General features: G+C 36.8%; 1 protein-coding gene across 4 annotated transcripts in view; it reads left to right on the forward strand.

Annotated features, from left to right (window-relative positions):
- Nucleotides 1–22,095, forward strand: part of TMPO (thymopoietin) — a 31,783-nt gene that overhangs the window by 2,579 nt on the left and 7,109 nt on the right. For 3 of the 4 annotated variants that reach the window (XM_004269514.4, XM_012532909.3, XM_004269515.4), the window contains exons 2-4: nt 4,047–4,173; nt 6,426–6,584; nt 11,990–12,087. In XM_004269514.4, coding sequence (XP_004269562.1) covers nt 4,047–4,173; nt 6,426–6,584; nt 11,990–12,087 — 384 coding nt within the window. Of the gene's footprint in view, nt 1–4,046; nt 4,174–6,425; nt 6,585–7,589; nt 10,356–11,989; nt 12,088–22,095 lie in introns of those variants that run through there. The other variant, XM_004269513.4, reaches the window with a different exon arrangement.

The following is a 22,095-nucleotide window of genomic DNA, read 5'->3' on the forward strand; positions in this document are numbered from 1 at the left end:
GAAAAAGCTAATAGTGGTAGTTCGTCACTAACGTCACTTTCCTCTTTAAAGCACATTAAGTAAAAATGAGTCCTAATTTAACTAAGGAGTCTGATAAATTTTTTTATCAGGCATAGGAAAAAAATATATTGAATTTATAAGAAGACAACCTTAGACCATTTATAATAATTGGTATATAAAATTATTCTTTTATATGTACAGTGTTTTATGTTCTAGTCATTGTTAGCCCTATGTGTAATAACAATATAGAGTCACATTTCTTAAAGAATATTTATGCTCTAGGAGAAAGCCAAATTATGTTTGACAGTTTCAGATAAGGCAGATTTTTTTAAATGGTGAATTTTTAACATTTTAAAACAAACATTAACATGGATTTGGCCAAGGACATAGCATATACCTTCGATTTAAACATGGGTTTATGAAGAGTATTTTTAACTAAAGGAGAAATTGTTTCATTTCAGCCATTGCCATGGTCAGGTACACTTGATGTGATAGGGCAAAATATTTGCATGTTCAAAATTTGGTTTTAATTTTTAGTTTTCTTATTTCTATGCTTTTTATGCATCTTGATGGTAACCAGTATTTTCCAGTGATGAAATTATCAGCATTGTCAACACAAAAATAAACATTTACATACAGAGTTGATGGTCTGCCTTTTCGTTCAGGGTGCAAAGCAGTGTAGCTGTTTGGAATCCATTGGAGCATAGCATTCTTGAATGGTCTGATCTGATGAATTATGAATTCTTAACAGGAAATATTTAATGACATGGAACAGAACAGTAAAGAGTGTGTTAGGTAGTAAAAGTTAAATCATAAATTGACCACTATATTCTACACTAAGGTGTTAAGTATACAGACTTCTGAATCAGAATTATAGATTCAAATTCCAGTTCTGCCCTTATTCAGATGACCTCGAACAAAGAGCATTGCCTATCAGATGCTCAGTTTTCATCTGAAATAGGAATAATCTAATAGCAACTTAGAGGGTTACTTGAGGTTGCATTTGTGAAGATGTCTAGTGCTCAGCAACTACAGCACATGTTAGCTATTACAATATGTGATTTCTGAATTTTGTCGTTTTTATTTAACGCCAGAACAATACAGTGCTACCATAATGTATTCAGAAGTGGATGAGGTAAGTTTGTGAAAGTGATATGTACGTAAAGTCTGCTCAAATGTTACCATATAACTGGGTATGCAGATTGCCTGAGTTACCTGAACAACTTTGGACTTGTTTCCTCTCTTGTAAAATGGGGATATTAGTATCTATCGCATAGGATTTTTAGGATTCAATAAGTTAATACATATAAGGCACTTAGAACACAATTTGGTATATAAATGCTCAATAGAATCTGTTCTGTAGTAATAATTAGTTATACTTCAGCATCTTTGCTACTAATGGTAGAGATTTAAATAAGAGTGGTTCATAGGTGATATCACAGAACTTTTGGATTTTAAAGTTGAAAAAGAAATTAGAGATCATCTGGTAGTTGGGAAGAAACTGGAGAACAGTGCCTGGCACGTAGCTGGTACTTGGTATTTTGACCGAAGGAAACTAAGAGATTACATGATTTGCTTAAAGGAACAAAGCTCTCTGGAGGCAGAAATCATTACAACTAATGGCTCCTTCTTCCTGGTTGAAACTGCTGGCTTGATAAATATGTATACTCCCAATTTTTATTCTTATTAAATTTGATATTTCATAGAATGGCATTACTTTTCTGGAGCTTTTCTCCGTAAAAATAAAACTCAGGTGGCCCGTTATGAGCACCTGCTCTATTTGACTTACCTTATGCCAGTTTATTGGCCTTTACTTAAAATTTCCTTGTACAGCTGTAGAGTTTCAATATGTTTTAAGAAAATGTGAGGGAGTTGGTTTCCTGCTTGGATATGCTAAATCTTTGTTTTTTCTTAATAAGAAATTGGTTTTTTAAAATAAGTGGCTAATTTCCCCCTCACCAGATGGCACTTTGATTCATTCATTCAACAAAACATGTATCAGGTACCTATTCCTGTGTCAGGCACTCTTTTTAATTTTAGCTGCTTGGGATACAATATGACAGTGCTCCTGCTTTGTGTTACCCTCTTAAATGCTACATCTAAAATCACCTGAGCTGTACATCAAAATACAGATTGTCAGGCCCAATATTAGGACCCAGAATGGGGTAAGACTTTTTAAAATAGAGGCAACTTTTCCTAAAGTTTTGAGGTTTTGATAACAAACCAGGCTTAAGGACTATTGTTCAAGGAGTTTATCATCTGGAGAAGGTAAAACATATGTACAGATAACTAATAAAAATCAGAATGTAGTTAGTGCCAAAGACAGATTATTTCTTGAAAACCTCACGCTGCTTCAGGAAGTTGAAATTCCTGGATGTTTGGTTATAGGAGTAGGATTTGAACATTCTTATGGTTAGAGGGATTTTTTTCTACAAGTAATCTGTACCTGACTGCTTTTTTTTCTTTAAAGTATTTATGTTACACAATGGGGTTTTTCTTCCCAACCTGTCCACACTTTTGGAATATTCAAGTAGGTCACAGGATTAGGTCTCTGATTAAAAAAAAAAAGAAGTCTTTTCTAAAGAATTCAAGGATTTGATATATAGAACTCTTAGACTCTGGGCAGCTATTTTGACATCAAGGTGTGAGTTGCTTAAGATTTGAGCTTAATGATCCTACATTAGTACAATATTAAAGCCTTCTGAAAGTACCCTTGGTAACTTTTCACAGACATTTAAAAAATTGTATTGAAGATTTCTCATGAGTTGACATCATTGTTCTTATTATGTTTTTATATGAAGTATTTCACATTTTTATTTGATTGAGAAACAAATTCTAATACATGACAAATAATGCCTGATTTTTCTTTCCCCCTCAGCATCACTGGAAAGTAAACAGCCCATACAGCTCTATGATTTTTTTTTTTCTTTTTTTTTTAATTTATTTATTTGGCTGTACCGGGTCTTAGTTGGGGCACGCAAGATCTTTAGTTGCAGCATGTGGGATCTAGTTCCCTGACCAGGGATCGAACCCGGGCCCCCTGCATTGGGAGCCTGGAGTCTTAGCCACTGGACCACCAGGGAAGTCCCCAGCTCTATGATTTTTGCTATTTTCCATAAAATATTTCTAGGATGCAGTATTGACTCTTCTGCCTTAAACAGTAATTTGGGCCTACATTGACTTTGATGTTTGTGGCCATTATTTAAACAGCCGTTTATATTGTCCTCTGATGGTTACTGGGATTACTGAGACATTTGTAAAGCTATTTGCCACAACCCTAAAAGCTAACCATACTTTTGCTCCCTTACCCTGTTTAACCTTGGAAGTTTATATAGTTTTTCCAATAAAGAATGCCATTGCTTAAATTATTTTAAAACCTGCCTTTAAAATTTTTCTCAAAGCTTGTTCCACGCTTTTCAGCTAGTCTTAGTGAAATGGTCATATAGACTATGTGTGGCAACAAAGCCATGTCATAGGTGATATGTAGCCATAGAGTCTGACTTCCTTCATGAGTCAAAAACTGGCTTTTAAAGTCACTGTATTACAAGAAGAATATTCATTTGGGCTTCTTAAATTTTGATATGCTTGTTTAAAATAAATCATTTTTATATATAACATGTATTAACCTTTATGGTAAAATCTTAAACTTTCCTGGATTAATTTAAACTTTCAAGGATTATAGAAAAACCAGTAGTAAATTGTATTTACAGTTATCTGGATGAAAATGTTTAGACTCAGACTTTTTGCTCTTTTGAATTTTTGATGCCATCACCTCTTTAGATAGTTAACCAAAATTGACTATTTTAACAGTAATATCTAAAATTTGAGTTACTTGCTTGGCTTATTAGGCTTGTATAATTACAGCTGAAATTAGAAAATACTTTTGAATAATAAGTTGCTTTTAATTTAATCAAATTGCTAAGCTCTACTATAAGTCAACTTGAAGGTAAATTTGCATGTTTATTGTATGCAGTGTTATTTATATAGTATCAATAAATGAACATTTAAAAATTCATGTGGAAATGACAACTGGACTTCCTTTACAGAAAGCCACAAAGAAAACTGATAAACCCAGACTAGAAGATAAAGATGATCTAGATGTAACCGAGCTCTCTAATGAAGAACTTCTGGATCAGCTTGTGAAATATGGAGTGAACCCTGGTCCTATTGTGGGTAAGCTGATAAAATTTCAAATATCTTTTTATGAAGCAGTACCCCACACTGTTTTCCTCTCTTGTCTAGCAGGTAGAGTTTTCGTTCTAAGGACCAGTCTGTCATTAATCATTTATATGACCAGGACCTTAGTTTCCCTAACTATATAAATGAGGGAAATAAAACGAGAGAATTGAACTAATTAATCCCCAAGATTACCTCTGTTGAGATTGTTTCGTATTGTGCCCATTGTCATACTACTTGATGAGACATATGGGTCTTATATGACAATTGAGGAAAATCTGAGGTAACATAGCTGGCCAAATTAATCCAAATCAGTAAGTTAGTGACAGACTTCTTAAAAGAACTCAAGTTATTCAATTCCCAGCGTAGTACCCACTTTCAGTTATCATTAAAAGTACCTATTAAAAAGTCTTGTTTTGATTGGAATTCAGGAACAAACTGAAAACTAAAGAACAAACCGAAAAGGAAAACTTAAAAGTAAATACCCTGGATTTTCATCATTTGGTTACTGTTAAGTCAGTGAGTTTGCAAGGCTGATTGTGCCTTAATTTTGGAGGGTCTTGGCAATAACCTCAAGATGAGAAAGTTCTATTTGATCTTCTAAGTTGTGTAAAAAAAAAATTTTTTTTTTTTAATTGACTGCATCAGGTCTTAGTTGCAGCACGTGGGATCTTCGTTGTGGCATACGGGCTTTCGTTGCAGCACATGGGCTTCTCGCTAGTTGTGGCACGTGGGCTTAATTGCCCCACAGCGTGTGGAATCTTACTTCCCTGCTCAGGGATTGAACCCACGTCCCCTGCATTGGAAGGCGGATGCTTAACCACTGGACCACCAAGGAAGTCCCTGTAAATTTTTGAATACTGTAGATTTGGGGGTTGTTTTTTACCTATAGGTGTAGTTGCAAATAAGAATTTAGAATATTGTCTTTCTTTTGTCTTATTTAATGTACGGCTTCCCAAGAGATGATAATAAGCCTATTAGTATAATTACCAACAGACATTTGATACCCTTTTTATATTTTTCATTTAAAATTACAAAAGGGAGGTGCTGAAGACTGTGTATTGTGTATTAACATACATTAAATTACATGTTGATATACCAGTTGTTTATTTTTTCCCCAGCTTTATTAAGGTATAATTGACAAACAAACGTTGTACATTTAAGGTGTACAACGTGCTGTTTTAATATACATGTACATTGTGAAATGATCACCATAATCAAGCTAATTAACATATCCATCACTTCAGAGTTTTCTTTTATGCATGTATGTGTGGTGAGAGCACTTAAGATCTACCTTCCTAGCAAATTTCAAGGATGTAATACAGTGTTGTTAACTGTAGCCCAAGCTACACTTAGATTTCTAGAACTTATTCATCTTGTGTAACTGAAATTTTAAGGCCAGCGTCTCCTTATTTCCCCCTCCCCAGCTGTTCATCTTAAGACTACTTATCTGTAACATTCTGAGATACGTGTTGTTTCTAAAAAATATATGTTTATCATTTTATTCATCTTATAGAAATCAGGGAAAGACATATAGCTAGTGTAAAACAGAAAGTAAAAGCTATTTTTAGTTTTAAATTGTCATTGAAATGTTACTGAATTATTTATAATCAATTTTACTTTGCTATCTAATTGGCAAATCATTTCTCTTTGTAACACACATTTTCCGTAAAAGGTCATTTTTACTGCAGCAGTATATTGAAATATGATTTAACATCGTAAATTTACTCAGTGCTAGGTGTCAGAGATACTCAGTTTTAAAAAATGTGACTTTTAGGACTTTTCCCATAACTAAATGGCCTTTATAGGCATATTAGTCTCTTAGAGTTGTGGGATTTTAATCATAATAATTCAGAGGAGTACACTCTGTTTATAAACATGATTTTTCTACAAAGGCAAGTACTATTAGTACTAGAGAAATTACACAAAGTTCAAAACTTTTCAGTCAGAGATACTCAGTCATACATGGCTCTTCAATAGGTTATCCATAGTAAGACTTAAATCAATCTATTATGTATTTCATTCTACAAAAAAAAAAACAAAACCAGAAAACCATTGTTATAATCATTTATTAACATCCCAGAAAAACACCTATTTTAGAAAAGAATCCATTATGTAGTATTTTTAAGCATTTAAGTTTAGAAAAGGAAACAGTGAAAAGTAACACTTTAATGTTTCTAAAGCTAATGTCTGAGCTGGATCTTAAATAAGACAATACAAGTAATAAAGCAAATTCTGCCTTAATATAGGAACAACCAGGAAGCTATATGAGAAAAAGCTGTTGAAACTGAGGGAACAAGGAACAGAATCTAGATCTTCTACTCCTCTGCCGGCAATTTCTTCTTCAGTGGAAAATACAAGACAGAATGGAAGTAATGACTCTGACAGATACAGTGACAATGAAGAAGGTAAAATTTTATATGATGTTAATAAAGTATATAATCAAAAAAATCAAATTTTTTTCAGACTCATACAGTAACCATGAAGAAGATAAAATTTTAAATAATATTACCAAGATATATGTAAATTTTGTTCATATCATTAGAGTAGTCCTCCAAGTAATTTGATTTAAATACCTTTTGTTGAGAATTCTAAGAAACAGAAAAGTAGAAATGTCTAATTTTTTGTCACGTAAAATCACTCTCTATCTTTTTTGCTGCAAATTTCATCTTTCTAAGAGAAAAAAGTATTACAAGTAGAGACAAAGTTTCCCCAGTTATCCCTTTCTAAGTATCATCTCCAGAGAAGCAACCACTATCATTAATTTGATGATTATCTTTCCAGCCTGATTTTAAATACTTTTTCATATGCATCTGCCTAATACATGGTATTATCTTGTACTTGAAAAAAAATTTGTGTAAGTGATATGCTAAATCTTATCACTTGCTTTTCTTTACTCTGTTATATTAAGATCTCTTACTGATTTATTACATGTGTCTGATTTATTTCTCGTAATTGATATGTAGCAGTAGTATTTACATACGGCATGTTTTCTCTGTTCTCATATTGATAAGCATTTAAATTTATAGTTTTTGCTAGAAGATCTGATTTCAAGAAAACTTTATAGTAAATATTTTGACATGTTTTTAGTAGACTATTTTAAGAAAATTTGGCCATGGTATATAAATATTTTTCGAGTAGTACATGAAATAAATGACCTTTTAAAATTTATTTTAAGAACAACTTGACACTTATAAATTTTTAATTCATATGACTTGTTTGTTAATTTCATGACTATTTAATGACTCAAATTGTTTATATCTCCATAAGCATTGCCTGCCAGGGCACAGTCTGTCAAATTGGTTGTTCAGAATGTTCCTTCAACAGCACTATGTTATTAGCAAAGAGGCAAAGAATAGAATCAGCTTAAACACAAGTAATGCTTAAACTTCCTGCCTCTTTTGCCTCTACAGGAAAGAAGAAAGAACACAAGAAAGTGAAGTCCACTAGGGATTTTTTTCCTTTTTCTGAACTTCCAACTACTCCCTCTGGTGGATTTTTTCAGGGTATTTCTTTTCCTGAAATCTCCACCCGTCCTCCTTTGGGCAGGACTGAACAACAGGCAGCTAAGAAAGTACATTCTTCTAAGGGAGACCCACCTAGGGAACCTCTTATTGCCACAGCCTTGCCTGGCAGGGAACAGATGCAGAAGTTAGCTTCTGGAGGGAATTTGTTTGTTTCCTCCAAGTCTAGCCATGATAGATGTTTAGAGAAAAGTTCTTCGACATCTCCTCAGCATGAACTCGCTGCCATGTTGGTCTCTGCTGCAGCTTCTCCTTCACTGATTAAAGAAACCACCAGTACTTGCTATAAAGACATAGTAGAAAATATTTACTGTGGAGAGAAAAGTGGAATTCAACCATTATGTACTGAGAGGTCCCATGTTTCAGATCAGTCAGTTCTCTCCAGTGAAAGGAGAGCACTAGAAGAGTCTGAGAGATCACAAGTAATTTCTCCACCACTGGCTAAGGCAATCAGAGATTACGTCAGTTCTCTGTTGGTCCAGGGTGGAGTAGGTAGTTTGCCTGGGACTTCTAGCTCTACACCCCCACTGGATGTAGAAAATATATGGAAGAGAATTGATGCACCTAATTTTCGAGAAACAGAATCCCTGTCTCCTCCACGAAAATTACCTAGACTCAGTGAAAAGTCAGTAGAAGAAAAGGATTCAGGTTCCTCTGTGGCATTTCAAAATATACCTGGATCCGAACTGATGTCTTCTTCTGCAAAAACCGTTGTCTCTCACTCACTGACTACCTTAGGCATAGAAATATCTAAGCAATCACAGCATGATAAAATAGATGCCCCCGAACTATCTTTTCCCTTCCATGAATCTATTTTAAAAGTAATTGAAGAGGAGTGGCAGCAAATCGGCAGGCAGCTGCCTTCATTGGCATGCAAGTATCCAATTTCTTCCAGAGAGGCAACACGGATATTATCAGTTCCAAAAGTAGATGATGAAATCCTAGGGTTTATTTCTGAAGCCACTCCACCAGCAGGTATTCAGGCAGCTTCCCCTGAGTCCTGTGATAAACAGTTGGACTTAGCACTTTGTGGAACGTATGAAGCTGCAGCATCAGCATTGCAGATTGCAACCCATACTGCCTTTGTAGTTCGGGCTATGCAGGCAGACATTAGTCAGGCTGCACAAATTCTTAGCTCAGATCCTAGTCACGTGCACCAGGCACTTGGGATGCTAAGCAAAACATATGATGCGGCCTCATTTCTTTGTGAAGCTGCCTTTGATGAAATAAAAATGGCTGCTTATACCATGGGATCTTCCACTTTAGGTCGCCGGTATCTCTGGCTAAAAGATTGCAAAATTAATCCAGCTTCTAAGAATAAGCTGGCTGTTACTCCCTTTAAAGGCGGAACATTATTTGGAAGAGAAGTATTCAAAGTAATTAAAAAGAGTGGGAAAAAACACTAATAAAATTAAGAATAAAGATATCTATCTTATCTTTGATATGGGGAACTTGGCAGCTTTTCTAGGAATTTAAAGTACTCTTATGCCAGAATTTTCTAATGTCTTTTTAGTCTCCAGAATAGGCTAATTTCAAAGTGTCAAACTTCTACCAATTAAATTTTAGTATAAAAGTAATTGCCTACATATATCTGCCTTTTTTTTTAGTTGCACAGAAAGAAAGCCTGATACTAACAGTTTAAACCTTTTCTAGATAGCATTTTTTCCTCAAATAGTTCAGTCTTTCCTATTTTAAGATTTTACAACTCTTCAAAACTAAGAAAATTCCATTAACTAGATTATAAGTTGAGTCTCCATGGTTTTAAATATTACTAAATATTTTATTACTTTCCAGAACTTGTCTACATATTTTCTCTTATTTTCTCACTTGTGTTGTTTTTTACTGATATCTACAGTATCGTTTGTAATAGTCCAAATCAGTGCAACTCAAAGTGCCAGTCTACAAACTGTTACTGATCCACAGATAAGATAAGCGTGTACCAGAATTTGAATCTAGATGAATGACAGGTTTTATTTTTGTGGTAAAACTTTATTGGTAGAGGAAAGACAGTGCGCTGATTTACATTCTGGCGCAAATGCCTCGTTTGTTCATGGACTGGTAGCAAGCAGTTGGTGGACTACACTTTGAGAAATACTGCTCTAGACCATAGTATTCTTGGGATAGTGCATTCTCACCATCACTGTAAAACTATAGTCAGATGAATTAGGAAAGATGGGACTTTTTTTTTAATAAGTAACACTTTTAAGGTACGTTGTAATTCATGTATGATTAGGCTTAATCTAAGCTAAATTCTAAAAGCAAATTTAAGTTATTTTTTTTAAGTCATAAGAATTCCTACTATATCCCAGTTTCTGTGTGTCTATATAAAGCAATATATTATTCTCTGTTTTCATTTCTATGATTGTAAGATGAGAGAGTCTAACTGTAGAGGCACTAGATAATCGAATTTCTTTGTATTTTTATGGAAAATAGTAGTATTAATTATAAACAAAATATAGTCCCTTGGGACTTACAGCCATTACTATATTCTTAGACTAACCTATCCATCTTTGCAGCTTTCTGGGAGTAATTCTATTTGTTATTTGTCTTCTGAAATGTACATGTATACATGTACCTACTAAGTACTATGTGATTTTTTTTTAATGTATTACTGTAGAATGCTTTTGCAAATTCAATAAAGTTGTTAAATTTGAACAGTTTTGTGTGGTCTCCACAAACATGTTGTATGTGTGTTTTATTCTTAGAGTTGCAACAAGTTAGATATTTGTGGATGAACAACATCCCTTTTCCATTTCATCACTGAAACTCACTTGACATTCCAATGGTTTAGCTGAACATATTCAAATTATTATTAAATGTTTGGGTTTTTTTTTTTTCCCTATTTGAGGACAATGGTTTTGGGGTGTCTTTTTTTTTCTAATTGAAGTATAGTTGATGAGGACCATGTTTTTATTGGCTATTGGAATTTAAGTTTGTAAGAGGAATTATTCTGTAACCAGATATCTTATTTGTTTCATCAATTTCTGCTCAACTACTATTGGGTTCTTTTTGCTTTCTGATTCTTAGGTTCTGAGTTAACGTAAGACTTTATAATGCTAAAGATTGTCCCATGGATAATAGAGCCATTAATAGAATTACTGGGAAGTGGGGGATGGAGTTGATACCTTAATCCTAAATAAAGATGGAACTATTTGAACTAACATGGTAAAAAAATCACTGTTTATTTTTGGGAAACTTGCAAGTAGACTGGACTGACTGATACTAGGCTAGATATTTAGCAAGACACATAACTATCTTGACTACTTTTTAGCACAACTGCATTGAATTCATGCAAAACTAAGCTTTTGTTTAAGAGTTGACTCCATTTCTGTCTCATAAGAAAGTAACTTTTTGGTAATAGAAGTTTTAGAGGTGACAACTGACATTAATTTTGCTATACTATGATAAATGGCCACAAAAATGTAGAAGCTAACTAAAATTTTTATCAAGTCTCTTGAAAAGTCTGGCCCTTCAAATGGTGATAAAATCAAAACTAGGAGAATGGGATATTGAAGCCTATGATAAAAGATATACGTATTTGAGTTGTTATGGTAGTAACCATCACGGTGATTTGCTATAATATACATGCACTAGCTTCTCTTCCAAGAAATGGTACTTTATTATGGGGGAGGCTGAGGAGAAGTGACCTGTGGTTGGTTGTACTTTTCTGTGAACAAGTTTCTTCCATACCTCTTCAATTGTACCCAGGGTTTTTATAGTCACATCAAAAAAGGACAGACTTCTAAAATGCACTTATGTATAAATGTCATTGTACTTATTGTTATTAGCAGCTTGATACCATACAAGTTTTTTTCAGTCTTAAAATTCTCTATAGCTTTTTCCCTTCCATATTCTAAATTTTAATTTAATAACTAACCTTTGTTTATGTAGTAAAAATGCACTGTATGGACAAAAGAATGGTAACAACTATGTATTCTAATGTACTTTTCCCACTTCCTAATTGTTTTCAGTGAAAAGCCTCCATGGGTTTTTACTTTGTTTCAGGCTATTAGTCCCAGAAAAAAGAAAGAATAAACAGGAAGAAGTGGTGATCATATTAAGGAGTGGGGGAGATAAACAAAAATGGAATGAAATAAAAATGGAAAAGAAAAGTTTTTAAAGACAGAAATTGCAGTTAACAAGTTTGGGTCTGTTGAGGTAGTACTAATATACAGACTTATTTTATGTATGAGTGTGCCGAAAAACCAGGGTTCCAGAGTAATGTTAGGATGACATTGTAGTTTATTGTGTGTCTCAGAGAGTAATGATTTCTCCGATGTTATTTCCAGACTCTAAAATAGAGCTCAAGCTTGAGAAGAGAGAACCACTAAAGGGCAGAGCAAAGACTCCGGTAACACTCAAGCAAAGAAGAGTTGAGCACAATCAGGTATCTTTAGCTTTATGGTCGCTGTATTCAGGTATAAGTAATCTTCTGACAACACTGATGTGCCTGGTCCCTGCCTTTAGTTCATAGTTGACACCCAAAATCCAGCACACTCGATAAAGCATTCATTAAATGGCACTAGAAATCTAAACTTTGTGTGTTTTGTCAGTAGTGTAGCCTGTGTTTACTGCAAAAGCAAGTGTTTAATAAATGTCTCATTTGTGTTTGACTCTATGCTAAGCATAGTTCAGAGCCAGTCATAGACTGCTTTTTAAGAGACATATTTTAAAAGGTGGAAATACCTAAGCAATTCTGATACAATAAAAAACGGGAATGGTTTTATATTTGTGTCTTTGTCTCTAGATTTTTGACTTTGCTTTTATTTTTGCCTGTCTTATAATAATTCTGTGGCTTTTCCCTCAACTCTGAAGCTAGTCTGATCCTAAGACCACACTGTTTTCTTTCCTTATTCTAGACAAAAATTCACCTTTTTATGGGTGAGGCAAGATGCAGTTTTCCAAAAGGAAAATATAGGAAACTAAGGGGAAAATAAGCACAGGAATAATGAACTCAGTTTACAGCGAACAAATTATTGACTAATCAAGCATTGATTTGGCTGACGATTTACAAGTCAGCTATCCCTAGAGTCATTTTCCTTACCCTTTTTCTGTCCAGCTGGAAGATTTGTCTAGTTGGCTATTTATCTTTTCCATTTTCTCTTTGTCATTTTAAAGTCGCACATCATCAGTGGAAGTATTCTTGATTTCTTAAGCCATGTGTCTTTCTTAGTTTGATGTAGTTAAGTTGAATTTCAGAACTATTTGTTAGAAATGAGCTTGGTGACTGTATGGAGAATGTATAGAGCTTTGAATGAAAGAAGATTTGGTTTAATATTGAACCAAAGACTGGAATAAATATTTTGTTGTCTTTTTATCTGGTGTTGCCAGGGAAGAGCTGCAGGGGCACACCAAAGAATAAGGAAATAACAGAGCAAGAGAAACTAGGAAAATCTGGTGAAGAACACTGAAATGGACAGACATGGAGAATCTTGGTCCATTTTATGTAGGCAAGATGGTATAGTGCTAGCAAGAATGCATTGACTTGTCAGATAAGAGGTTAAAAGGAGGGTGGGAAAATGGTTTTAAATATGGTTTAAGGTGTAATTGTTTGACCTGAGGAATCTAAACTGAGGGACAGGATAAATAGTCAAAGGAGAGAGTAGATTTAGGAGATGAGAGGCAGGATTAGACAACGGCCTTATTATACAAATTTTTTTTTTTTAATTTTGGCTGCACTGGCTCTTCTTGGCGGCGTGCGGGCTTCTTCTCTAGTTGTGGTATGTGGCATTTGGGATCTTAGTTCCCTGACCAGGGATTGAACCCATGTCCCCTGCGTTGGAAGGCAGGTTCTTTTTTTTTTTAAATAAATTTATTTATTTTTGGCTTTATTAGGTCTTCGTTGCTGCCCACAGGCTTTCTCTAGTTTCAGCGAGCGGGGCTACTCTTCGTTGCGGTGCACAGGCTTCTCATCGTGGTGGCTTCTCTTGTTGCGGAGCATGGGCTCTGGGCGCACAGGCTTCAGTAGTTGTGGCTCGTGGGCTCTAGAGCGCAGGCTCAGTAGTTGTGGCGCACGGGCTTAGTTGCTCCGCGGCATGTGGGATCTTTCCAGACTAGGGCTCAAACCTGTGGCCCCTGCATTCAGGTGGATTCTTAACCACTGGACCACCAAGGAAGTCCCACAAAATTTAAGTCATATGGAAGAGTAAAGGGAAGAGTTTACTGACCCTTCAGTCACAGAACCTCAACAGCTGTCAACGTTCTGCCAGTTTTATTTTATCTTCACCTGCACCCTGCGGCGTTTTTAATTCCTTTGGTTTTGTTGTTTGTTGCTGAAGTATATTAAAACAAATCTCTGCCATCATCTCATTTCACACATTAAAATTTCAGTATATATCTCTAAAAGATTGGAGCTGATTTTTGTGTTTTTTTTGTTTTTTGGGGGTTTTTTTTTGGTTTTTGTTTTTTTTGCACAGGCTCTGGACGCACAGACTCAGCAGCCATGGCTCACGGGCCCAGCCGCTCCGCAGCATGTGGGATCCTCCCGGACCGGGGCACGAACCCGTGTTCCCTGCATCAGCAGGTGGACTCCCAACCACTGCGCCACCAGGGAAGCCCTGGAGCTGTTTTTTATTTATATATATTAGATATATATGTTAGATATGAAAGAATTATTAATTTTATTTGGAGTGATAGTGGCATTGTGTGTGTGTATAAAATCTTTCATATCTGTGTTCAAAGCTTTATACATTCTCCATACAATAATCTCCAGTTTCAGAAATGTCTCTTTTATGATTGAATTATTCAAATCAGGTTCCATACAAACTCCACATATCATTTGGTGTTTTTGATTTTGTTTTGTCTTTTTTTTAATTAATAAATTTATTTAATTTTAGCTGCATTGAGTCTTCATTGCTGCGTGTGGGCTTTCTCTAGTTGTGGCGAGCGGGGGCTACTCTTCGTTGCGGTGCACGGGCTTCTCATCGCGGTGGCTTCTCTTGTTGTGAAGCATGGGCTCTAGACACACGGGCTTCAGTAGTTGGAGCATGCAGGCTCAGTAGTTGTGGCACGCAGGCCCTAGAGCGCACGGGCTTCAGTAGTTGTGGCCCTTGGGCTCAGTAGTTGTGGCTCACGGGCTTAGTTGCTCTGCGGCATGTGGAATCTTCCCGGACTAGGGCTTGAACCTGTGTCCACTGCATTGGCAGGCGAATTCTTAACCACTGTGCCACCTGGGAAGCTCTTGTTTTGTCTTTTAAGTCTGTAGCTATTTCCACTAAAACGGTTTTCCGTCCCACCGTTTATTTGGTGAAGAAACCAGGTTAGTTCTCTATAATATTTCTCACATTGTGGATTTGGCAGATTGCTTCTTCAAGGGTCGTTTAATTTGCTCTTTCATACCCTGGATTTCCTGTAGACTGGGAGTTAGAACTATAGTGGGGCTGTGCAATAGACCTTTCTGTGATGATGAAATTGTTGTATATCTGCTGTTCATTAAGTAGCCACTTAATACTTGGAATGTGACTTGTATGGCTGAGAAACTAAAATTTTGATTTTATGTTATTTAAATTTAAATAACTACACGTGGCTAGTAGCTATCATTTTGTACAGCACAGATCTAAGGGGTTGGTTAGATTTGAGTTCAGTTACTTTGACAAGAATACTTCACAAATGGCATTGTGGCCTTCACATTGCATCATTTCAGAGACACATGATGTCCTTTTTTTTTTTTTTTTTTAATGAAAGAAAAAGAATATTCATTTATTTTTAATGACAAATACCTATAGATATCATTATATATATGATATATAAATTAATTATACAATATATCATGTATTAATTATTAAAACATACTCTGGTAAATATTATATATTCAATATGAAACAGGAGGAAAGGGGGCAGGGCACAACCTTTAAAAGAATTACATAGCCCGAGGACACAACATAAACTGATTAGAACAAAATAGGTCCAAGATGGCGGACGAGTCTACTTCCACTAGACCTTGAGCCTCAGTATACACTCATTGTAACACATCAGCAAGCTAAGCGACACACCCACAGGTGCCACGACAGTTCCAAGGATGACCATAAAGGTCAAAAAGTGGGCGGTGGCTCAATTCCTAGAAATCCCCACCCCTTCCCCAAAATAGCTGGAATACTCCTCCCACTCATCAGCGTATGAAATTACTCACCCCTATAAAACTAACAACCCCATACCCTGGTGCTGCCCTCGCCTTCTTTTTTTTTTTATTTTTTTATTTTTTTTATTTTTTTTTTTATTTTTTTTAATTTTTTTTTATAGGTATACCTGGATTTAATTCTCACTTCTACCGCTTGGTAGCTGGATAGCCTTAGGCAAGTTTCATACCTCCCTGAAATTCACTTAATTCAGTCTGTAAAATGGCATAATAACTTATTATAGCATCCTTTTAGGAATTTTAAATCAGTTCTTGAAATAAAAGTACACAATATATAGACAAGTATGGATTCCTCAATAGATGTTTGACCTTTCATTTCTCCAGTATCCCACCCGCATCAAATAAAGAAAAATACTTTTTAAAATTTACGAATATTTCATTGTTGTAAAGTTAAAGCCATAAAAATAATCAAATGGCCTACTATCATACCGTTAGAAGAAAAAAAAAGGTGTTCATGAGAGTTCCATATTAGAATACAAGTTTTCCTTAGGCACCTGTTTATGTATGCTATTCTGCTCTTTGCAATAAATAATTAAATTTAAAAGACTTAATTCCTCACTTTTAAGACCTTATTAGTTTACAAATTACATATTGACCTATGCTAAATTTTATACCGACCCATGCTAATGAATTCAGTACAGAAAACAAAAAACACTGCACTCAAGCAAACTACATATATATATATATATATAACTTATATGAGAATTGCTACTCCAGCTTTCTTTTGGTTTCCATTTGCATGAAATACCTTTTTCCATCCCCTTACTTTCAGTCTGTATGTGTCTCTAGGTCTGAAGTGGGTCTCTTGTAGACAGCAAATATATGGGTCTTGTTTTTGTATCCATTCAGCCAATCTGTGTCTTTTGGTGGGAGCATTTAGTCCATTTACATTTAAGGTAATTATCGATATGTGTGTTCCCATTCCCATTTTCTTAATTGTTTGGGGTTTGTTATTGTAGGTCTTTTCCTTCTTTTGTGTTTCTTGCCTAGAGAAGTTCCTTTAGCAGTTGTCGTAGAGCTGGTTTGGTGGTGCTGAACTCTCTCAGCTTTTGCTTGTCTGTAAAGGTTTTAATTTCTCCATCAAATCTGAATGAGATCCTTGCTGGGTAGAGTAATCTTGGTTGCAGGTTTTTCTCCTTCAACACTTTCAATATGTCCTGCCACTCCCTTCTGGCTTGCAGAGTTTCTGCTGAAAGATCAGCTGTTAACCTTATGGGGATTCCCTTGTGTGTTATTTGTTGTTTTTCCCTTGCTGCTTTTCATATGTTTTCTTTGTATTTAATTTTTGACAGTTTGATTAATATGTGTCTTGGCGTATTTCTCCTTGGATTTATCCTGTATGGGACTCTCTGTGCTTCCTGGACTTGATTAACTATTTCCTTTCCCATATTAGGGAAGTTTTCAACTATAATCTCTTCAAATATTTTCTCAGTCCCTTTCTTTTTCTCTTCTTCTTCTGGAACCCCTATAATTCGAATGTTGGTGCGTTTAATGTTGTCCCAGAGGTCTCTGAGACTGTCCTCAGTTCTTTTCATTCTTTTTTCTTTATTCTGCTCTGCAGTAGTTATTTCCACTATTTTATCTTCCAGGTCACTTATCCGTTCTTCTGCCTCAGTTATTCTGCTATTGATCCCATCTAGAGTACTTTTAATTTCATTTATTGTGTTGTTCATCATTGCCTGTTTCATCTTTAGTTCTTCTAGGTCCTTGTTAACTGATTCTTGCATTTTGTCCATTCTATTGTCCATTCTATCTCCAAGATTTCGGATCAACCTTACTATCATTATTCTGAATTCTTTTTCAGGTAGACTGCCTATTTCCTCTTCATTTGTTAGGTCTGGTGGGTTTTTATCTTGCTCCTTCATCTGCTGTGTGTTTTTCTGTCTTTTCATTTTCCTTATCTTACTGTGTTTGGGGTCTCCTTTTTTGCAGGCTGAAGGTTCGTAGTTCCTGTTGTTTTTTGTGTCTGTCCCCAGTGGCTAAGGTTGGTTCAGTGGGTTGTGTCGGCTTCCTGGTGGAGGGTACTAGTGCCTGTGTTCTGGTGGATGAGGCTGGATCTTGTCTTTCTGGTGGGCAGGTCCACGTCTGGTGGTGTGTTTTGGGGTGTCTGTAGACTTATTATGATTTTGGGCAGCCTCTCTGCTAATGGGTGGGGTTGTGTTCCTGTCTTGCTAGTTGTTTGGCATAGGATGTCCAGCACTGTAGCTTGCTGGTCGTTGAGTGAAGCTGGGTGCTGGCGTTGAGATGGAGATCTCTCGGAGATTTTTGCTGTTTGATATTATGTGCAGCTGGGAGGCCTCTTGTGGACCAGTGTCCTGAAGTTGGCTCTCCCACCTCAGAGGCACAGCACTGACTCCTGGCTGCAGCACCAAGAGCCTTTCATCCACAGGGCTCCTTAATTTGGGATGATTCGTTGACTATTCAGGTATTCCACAGATGCAGGGTATATCAAGTTGATTGTGGAGCTTTAATCCGCTGCTTCTGAGGCTGCTGGGAGAGATTTCCCTTTCTCTTCTTTGTTCTCACAGCTCCCAGGGGCTCAGCTTTGGATTTGGCCCCGCCTGTGCGTGTAGGTCGCCGGAGGGCGTCTGTTCTTTGCTCAGACAGGACGGGGTTAAAGGAGCCGCTGATTCGGAGGCTCTGGCTCACTCAGGCCGGGGGGTAGGGAGGGTCACGGAGTGTGGGGCGGGCCTGCAGCGGCAGAGGCCGGCGTGACGTTGCAGCCTGAGGCGCGCCGTGCGATCTCCCGGGCGAGTTGTCCCTGGATCCCGGGACCCTGGCAGTGGCGGGCTGCACAGGCTCCCCGGAAGGGCGTGTGGCTAGTGACCTGTGTTCGCACACAGGCCTCCTGGTGGCGGCAGCAGCGGCCTTAGCGTCTCATGTCCGTCTCTGGGCTCCGCACTTTCAGCCGCGGCTCGCGCCCGTCCCTGGAGCTCTCTCAAGCAGCGTTCTTAATCCCCTCTCCTCGTGCACCAGGAAACAAAGAGGGACGTAAAAGTCTCTTGCCTCTTCGGCAGGTCCAGACTTTTCCCCGGACTCTCTCCCGGCTAGCCGCGGTGCACTAACGCCCTGCAGGCTGTGTTCACGCCGCCAACCCCAGTCCTCTCCCGGCGCTCCGACAAAAGCCGGAGCCTCAGCTCCCAGTCCCGCCCGCCCCGGCGGGCGAGCAGAAAAGCCTCTCGGCTGGTGAGTTCCGGTCGGCCCGATCCTCTGCGCTGGAATCTGTCCGCTTTGCCCTCCGCACCCCTGTTGCTGTGCTCTCCTCCGCGGCTCCCAAGCTCCCCCACTCCGCCTCCCGAAGTCTCCACCCGCGAAGGGGCTTCCTAGTGTGTGGACACTTTTCCTCCTTCACAGCTCTCTCCCGCTGGTGCAGGACCCGTCCCTATCCTTTTGTCTCTGTTTAGTTTTTTCTTTTGCCCTAACCAGGTACGTGGGGGGTTCCTTGCCTTTTGGGAGGTCTGAGGTCTTCTGCCAGCGTTCAGTAGGTGCTCCGTAGGAGTTGTTCCACGCGTAGATGTATTTCTGGTGTATCTGTGGGGAGGAAGGTGATCTCCGCGTCTTACTCTTCCGCCATCTTCCCGGAAGTCTCTGTCCTATATTTTAATTTGTCCTTATGATCCTTGAACCATTTTTAAAGATACGCATTTAGGGAAGTGTATTAGTCAGCAATTTGCCGTACCAATGCTGCATAACCGACCACTCGAAAACTCAGCAGTTTACAACAATAGCGTCCACTTTTCTTGTTCACAAATCACAGACTGACCGGGATGGCTGCACTCCAGCTTTCAGGTTGGCCTGGCTTCGCTGCAGGCAGTGGGTTGGATTCAGTCTTCTCTTTGGATCAGCAGCTGTTCTGGGTGTCTTCTTCTCAGGGCAGATCAGAGGAGCACCCATGATGTCCTTTTGATGATGCTAAAATTAATTAGTAATAGGTTCAGGCGTTGAAAGCCTGATTCATCCGTTATAAAGTTCCACATCGCCCTTTCATTTAATGGTTATGACAGCCATTATGATTATTTCCTAGATCCATTATTTCATTACTTCAAATGAAATAATGGATCTAGGAATTCTCTGATTCCTTTACATCTGTAACTGGAATTCTTTTATAAAGAACTTTCCCTTGTGAATTGCCTAGTTACCTTGAAATAAAATTCATATAGGAGAGCCAGGATAAATGCTTACATGCCTTTTATTTGCCAGTTATCAAGTTAAAGTGCTTTAGTCATTTTGAAAAATGATCAATAATATCTTTTTACTACTGTGGTTTTTATATATTTGATTTATGATCAATTGCAGTCATTATTCTTTTTTCACATTCAAGTTACTGAATTGAGTTGAGTTGATTCCTGTATCCTTTTAGTGACCCCATTTGTCTTTGATACTTTCTTGTTTGCTGGCACAATAAGAAGTCCTGGGCTGTATATTTCCGGCCTCTTATCAAGTCAGTCATTTTTCTTAAGAACCCCTTATCCTTTTAATAGAAAGTATTATTTGGAAGCTACCTACAGCCTGGATACTAGTGTGTTCATTCCTACTGGGTTGTCATTGTTCTAGGCTTTTTCAGTAGGTAAAGCTAGGAGTACTTACTTTTTAGAAAGAGAAGATAGGTCATGAATTCCTCAAATTTATGAATGCAGGCTATTTTCTAGGTGTCACACTTGTATCACTTTTCTCTTATGCTGAGTATCTTGGTTCTTAAAATAATATTGTTTCTTATGTAATTTTCACTATATATATGTTTTTAAATAACAGTATTACTACTAATAGTAAAGCTGCTAATTGTATCTTCAGATGGGGGGGCAGTTTTTCTTATGTTAAGGATATAAAATCAAAATACTGTGCTTAAAGTCACTTGAAAGAATTTTTTTCTTTCATATTTATTTTTTAATTTTTGAGAATATATATGTGGCTTTATTTGGGCAAAAGAAGAGTCAGAAATCTGGCTTCTATCTTTGTTCCTTCTATCCATAGGTTACTATTTTTATTAAGTTTCGGTTTATATTTTGTTTCTTTTTGAAAATATAAGTAAATAATAGATTTATATATTTATTTATGCTCCCCTCCATATATGAAAGACAGCCTACATTGCACATCTCTATTTTTCTGTTTTTAATCTAAACACTTATCCTGAGATCATGTCAAGATATAGTATAGCCTTCTTCCTCATTGCTTTATACCACTGCATGGTATTGCATTTTATGGATTTACTGTAATTTATTCAGCCAGTTTCTTTTTGATGGATATTTTGATTTTTTGTTATTGATTATTCAGTTATGTGCTATTCTGAATAATGCAAAGGTACACCAGTGAACAGCCTTTTTACCTGTGTTGTTTCATGTTTTAGCCAGTTTATCTTCAGGAAATCTAGAAGTGGAATTGCTGGGTAATTTTGCTAGATGTTAGCAAATTGCTCTGTGTAAGAGTTGAAGCATTTCACATTCCCACAAGTAATGTATGCGAGTACCTTTCTCTAATGGAGGAATATGATGCTATTTTTTAAAAAAATAAAAGTTAATATGAATAACCATATTGGTCATGTTTTACTTAAATTAATAGTTCATTAAAGTAAGGTGGCTTTTAATTATCTTGATTATTTTTTTATAACCTAGTTAAAGCTTATATTTTTACTGAATGAGATTTATAGCCTCCTTTAATAACCCAGCTCCTGCATTCTCATGTGCCTCAACTGCCTGATGTCTTCTGAATAACTTTTTACCTGATAGGGTTATTTTGTTTCTTCCTCCTGTTGTCTCCATGATAAATTGAGGACTTTCTATAGAACATCTTGCTGAAAATAGATGACACTACAGTCCTTATTTTGACCACAGAGCATATAGCAGTCGCATTACTAATTTTATGTAGCAATGAGTTTTTCTTTTCAGTCAATAATTGCTTGGTCCATCTTACTCTAAGTAGTTATAACACTGAATTGTAATTATGTTTTTTATTTATATTTTCTTCTCAAAGTCACTTGTTGCATAGTGAATTCTGGTAGAAAAATTTTTTTTCAGTCTTCAAGGTGTCTTTTCTGGTTGTATGAAAGATAGTTTTCTGTGCAGATGATTAATTCTAAATTAGATGATAGGCAAGAACTAATAAAATTGGTTGACAGTCCTCAACCAAAGAATTTAATAAACCTGAGCAAAAGAAAGCATAAATGATTTATAGTGAAAAGTGTCCATCCTACCCCTGTTCCCAGCTATTTCCACAGGCAACCAATGAATTTCTTGTGTTCTCTTCCATGGGAGAAAATTTAAAATG

Source organism: Orcinus orca, chromosome 11, assembly GCF_937001465.1.
Source record: "Orcinus orca chromosome 11, mOrcOrc1.1, whole genome shotgun sequence".
NCBI classification, from domain to species: domain Eukaryota; kingdom Metazoa; phylum Chordata; class Mammalia; order Artiodactyla; family Delphinidae; genus Orcinus; species Orcinus orca.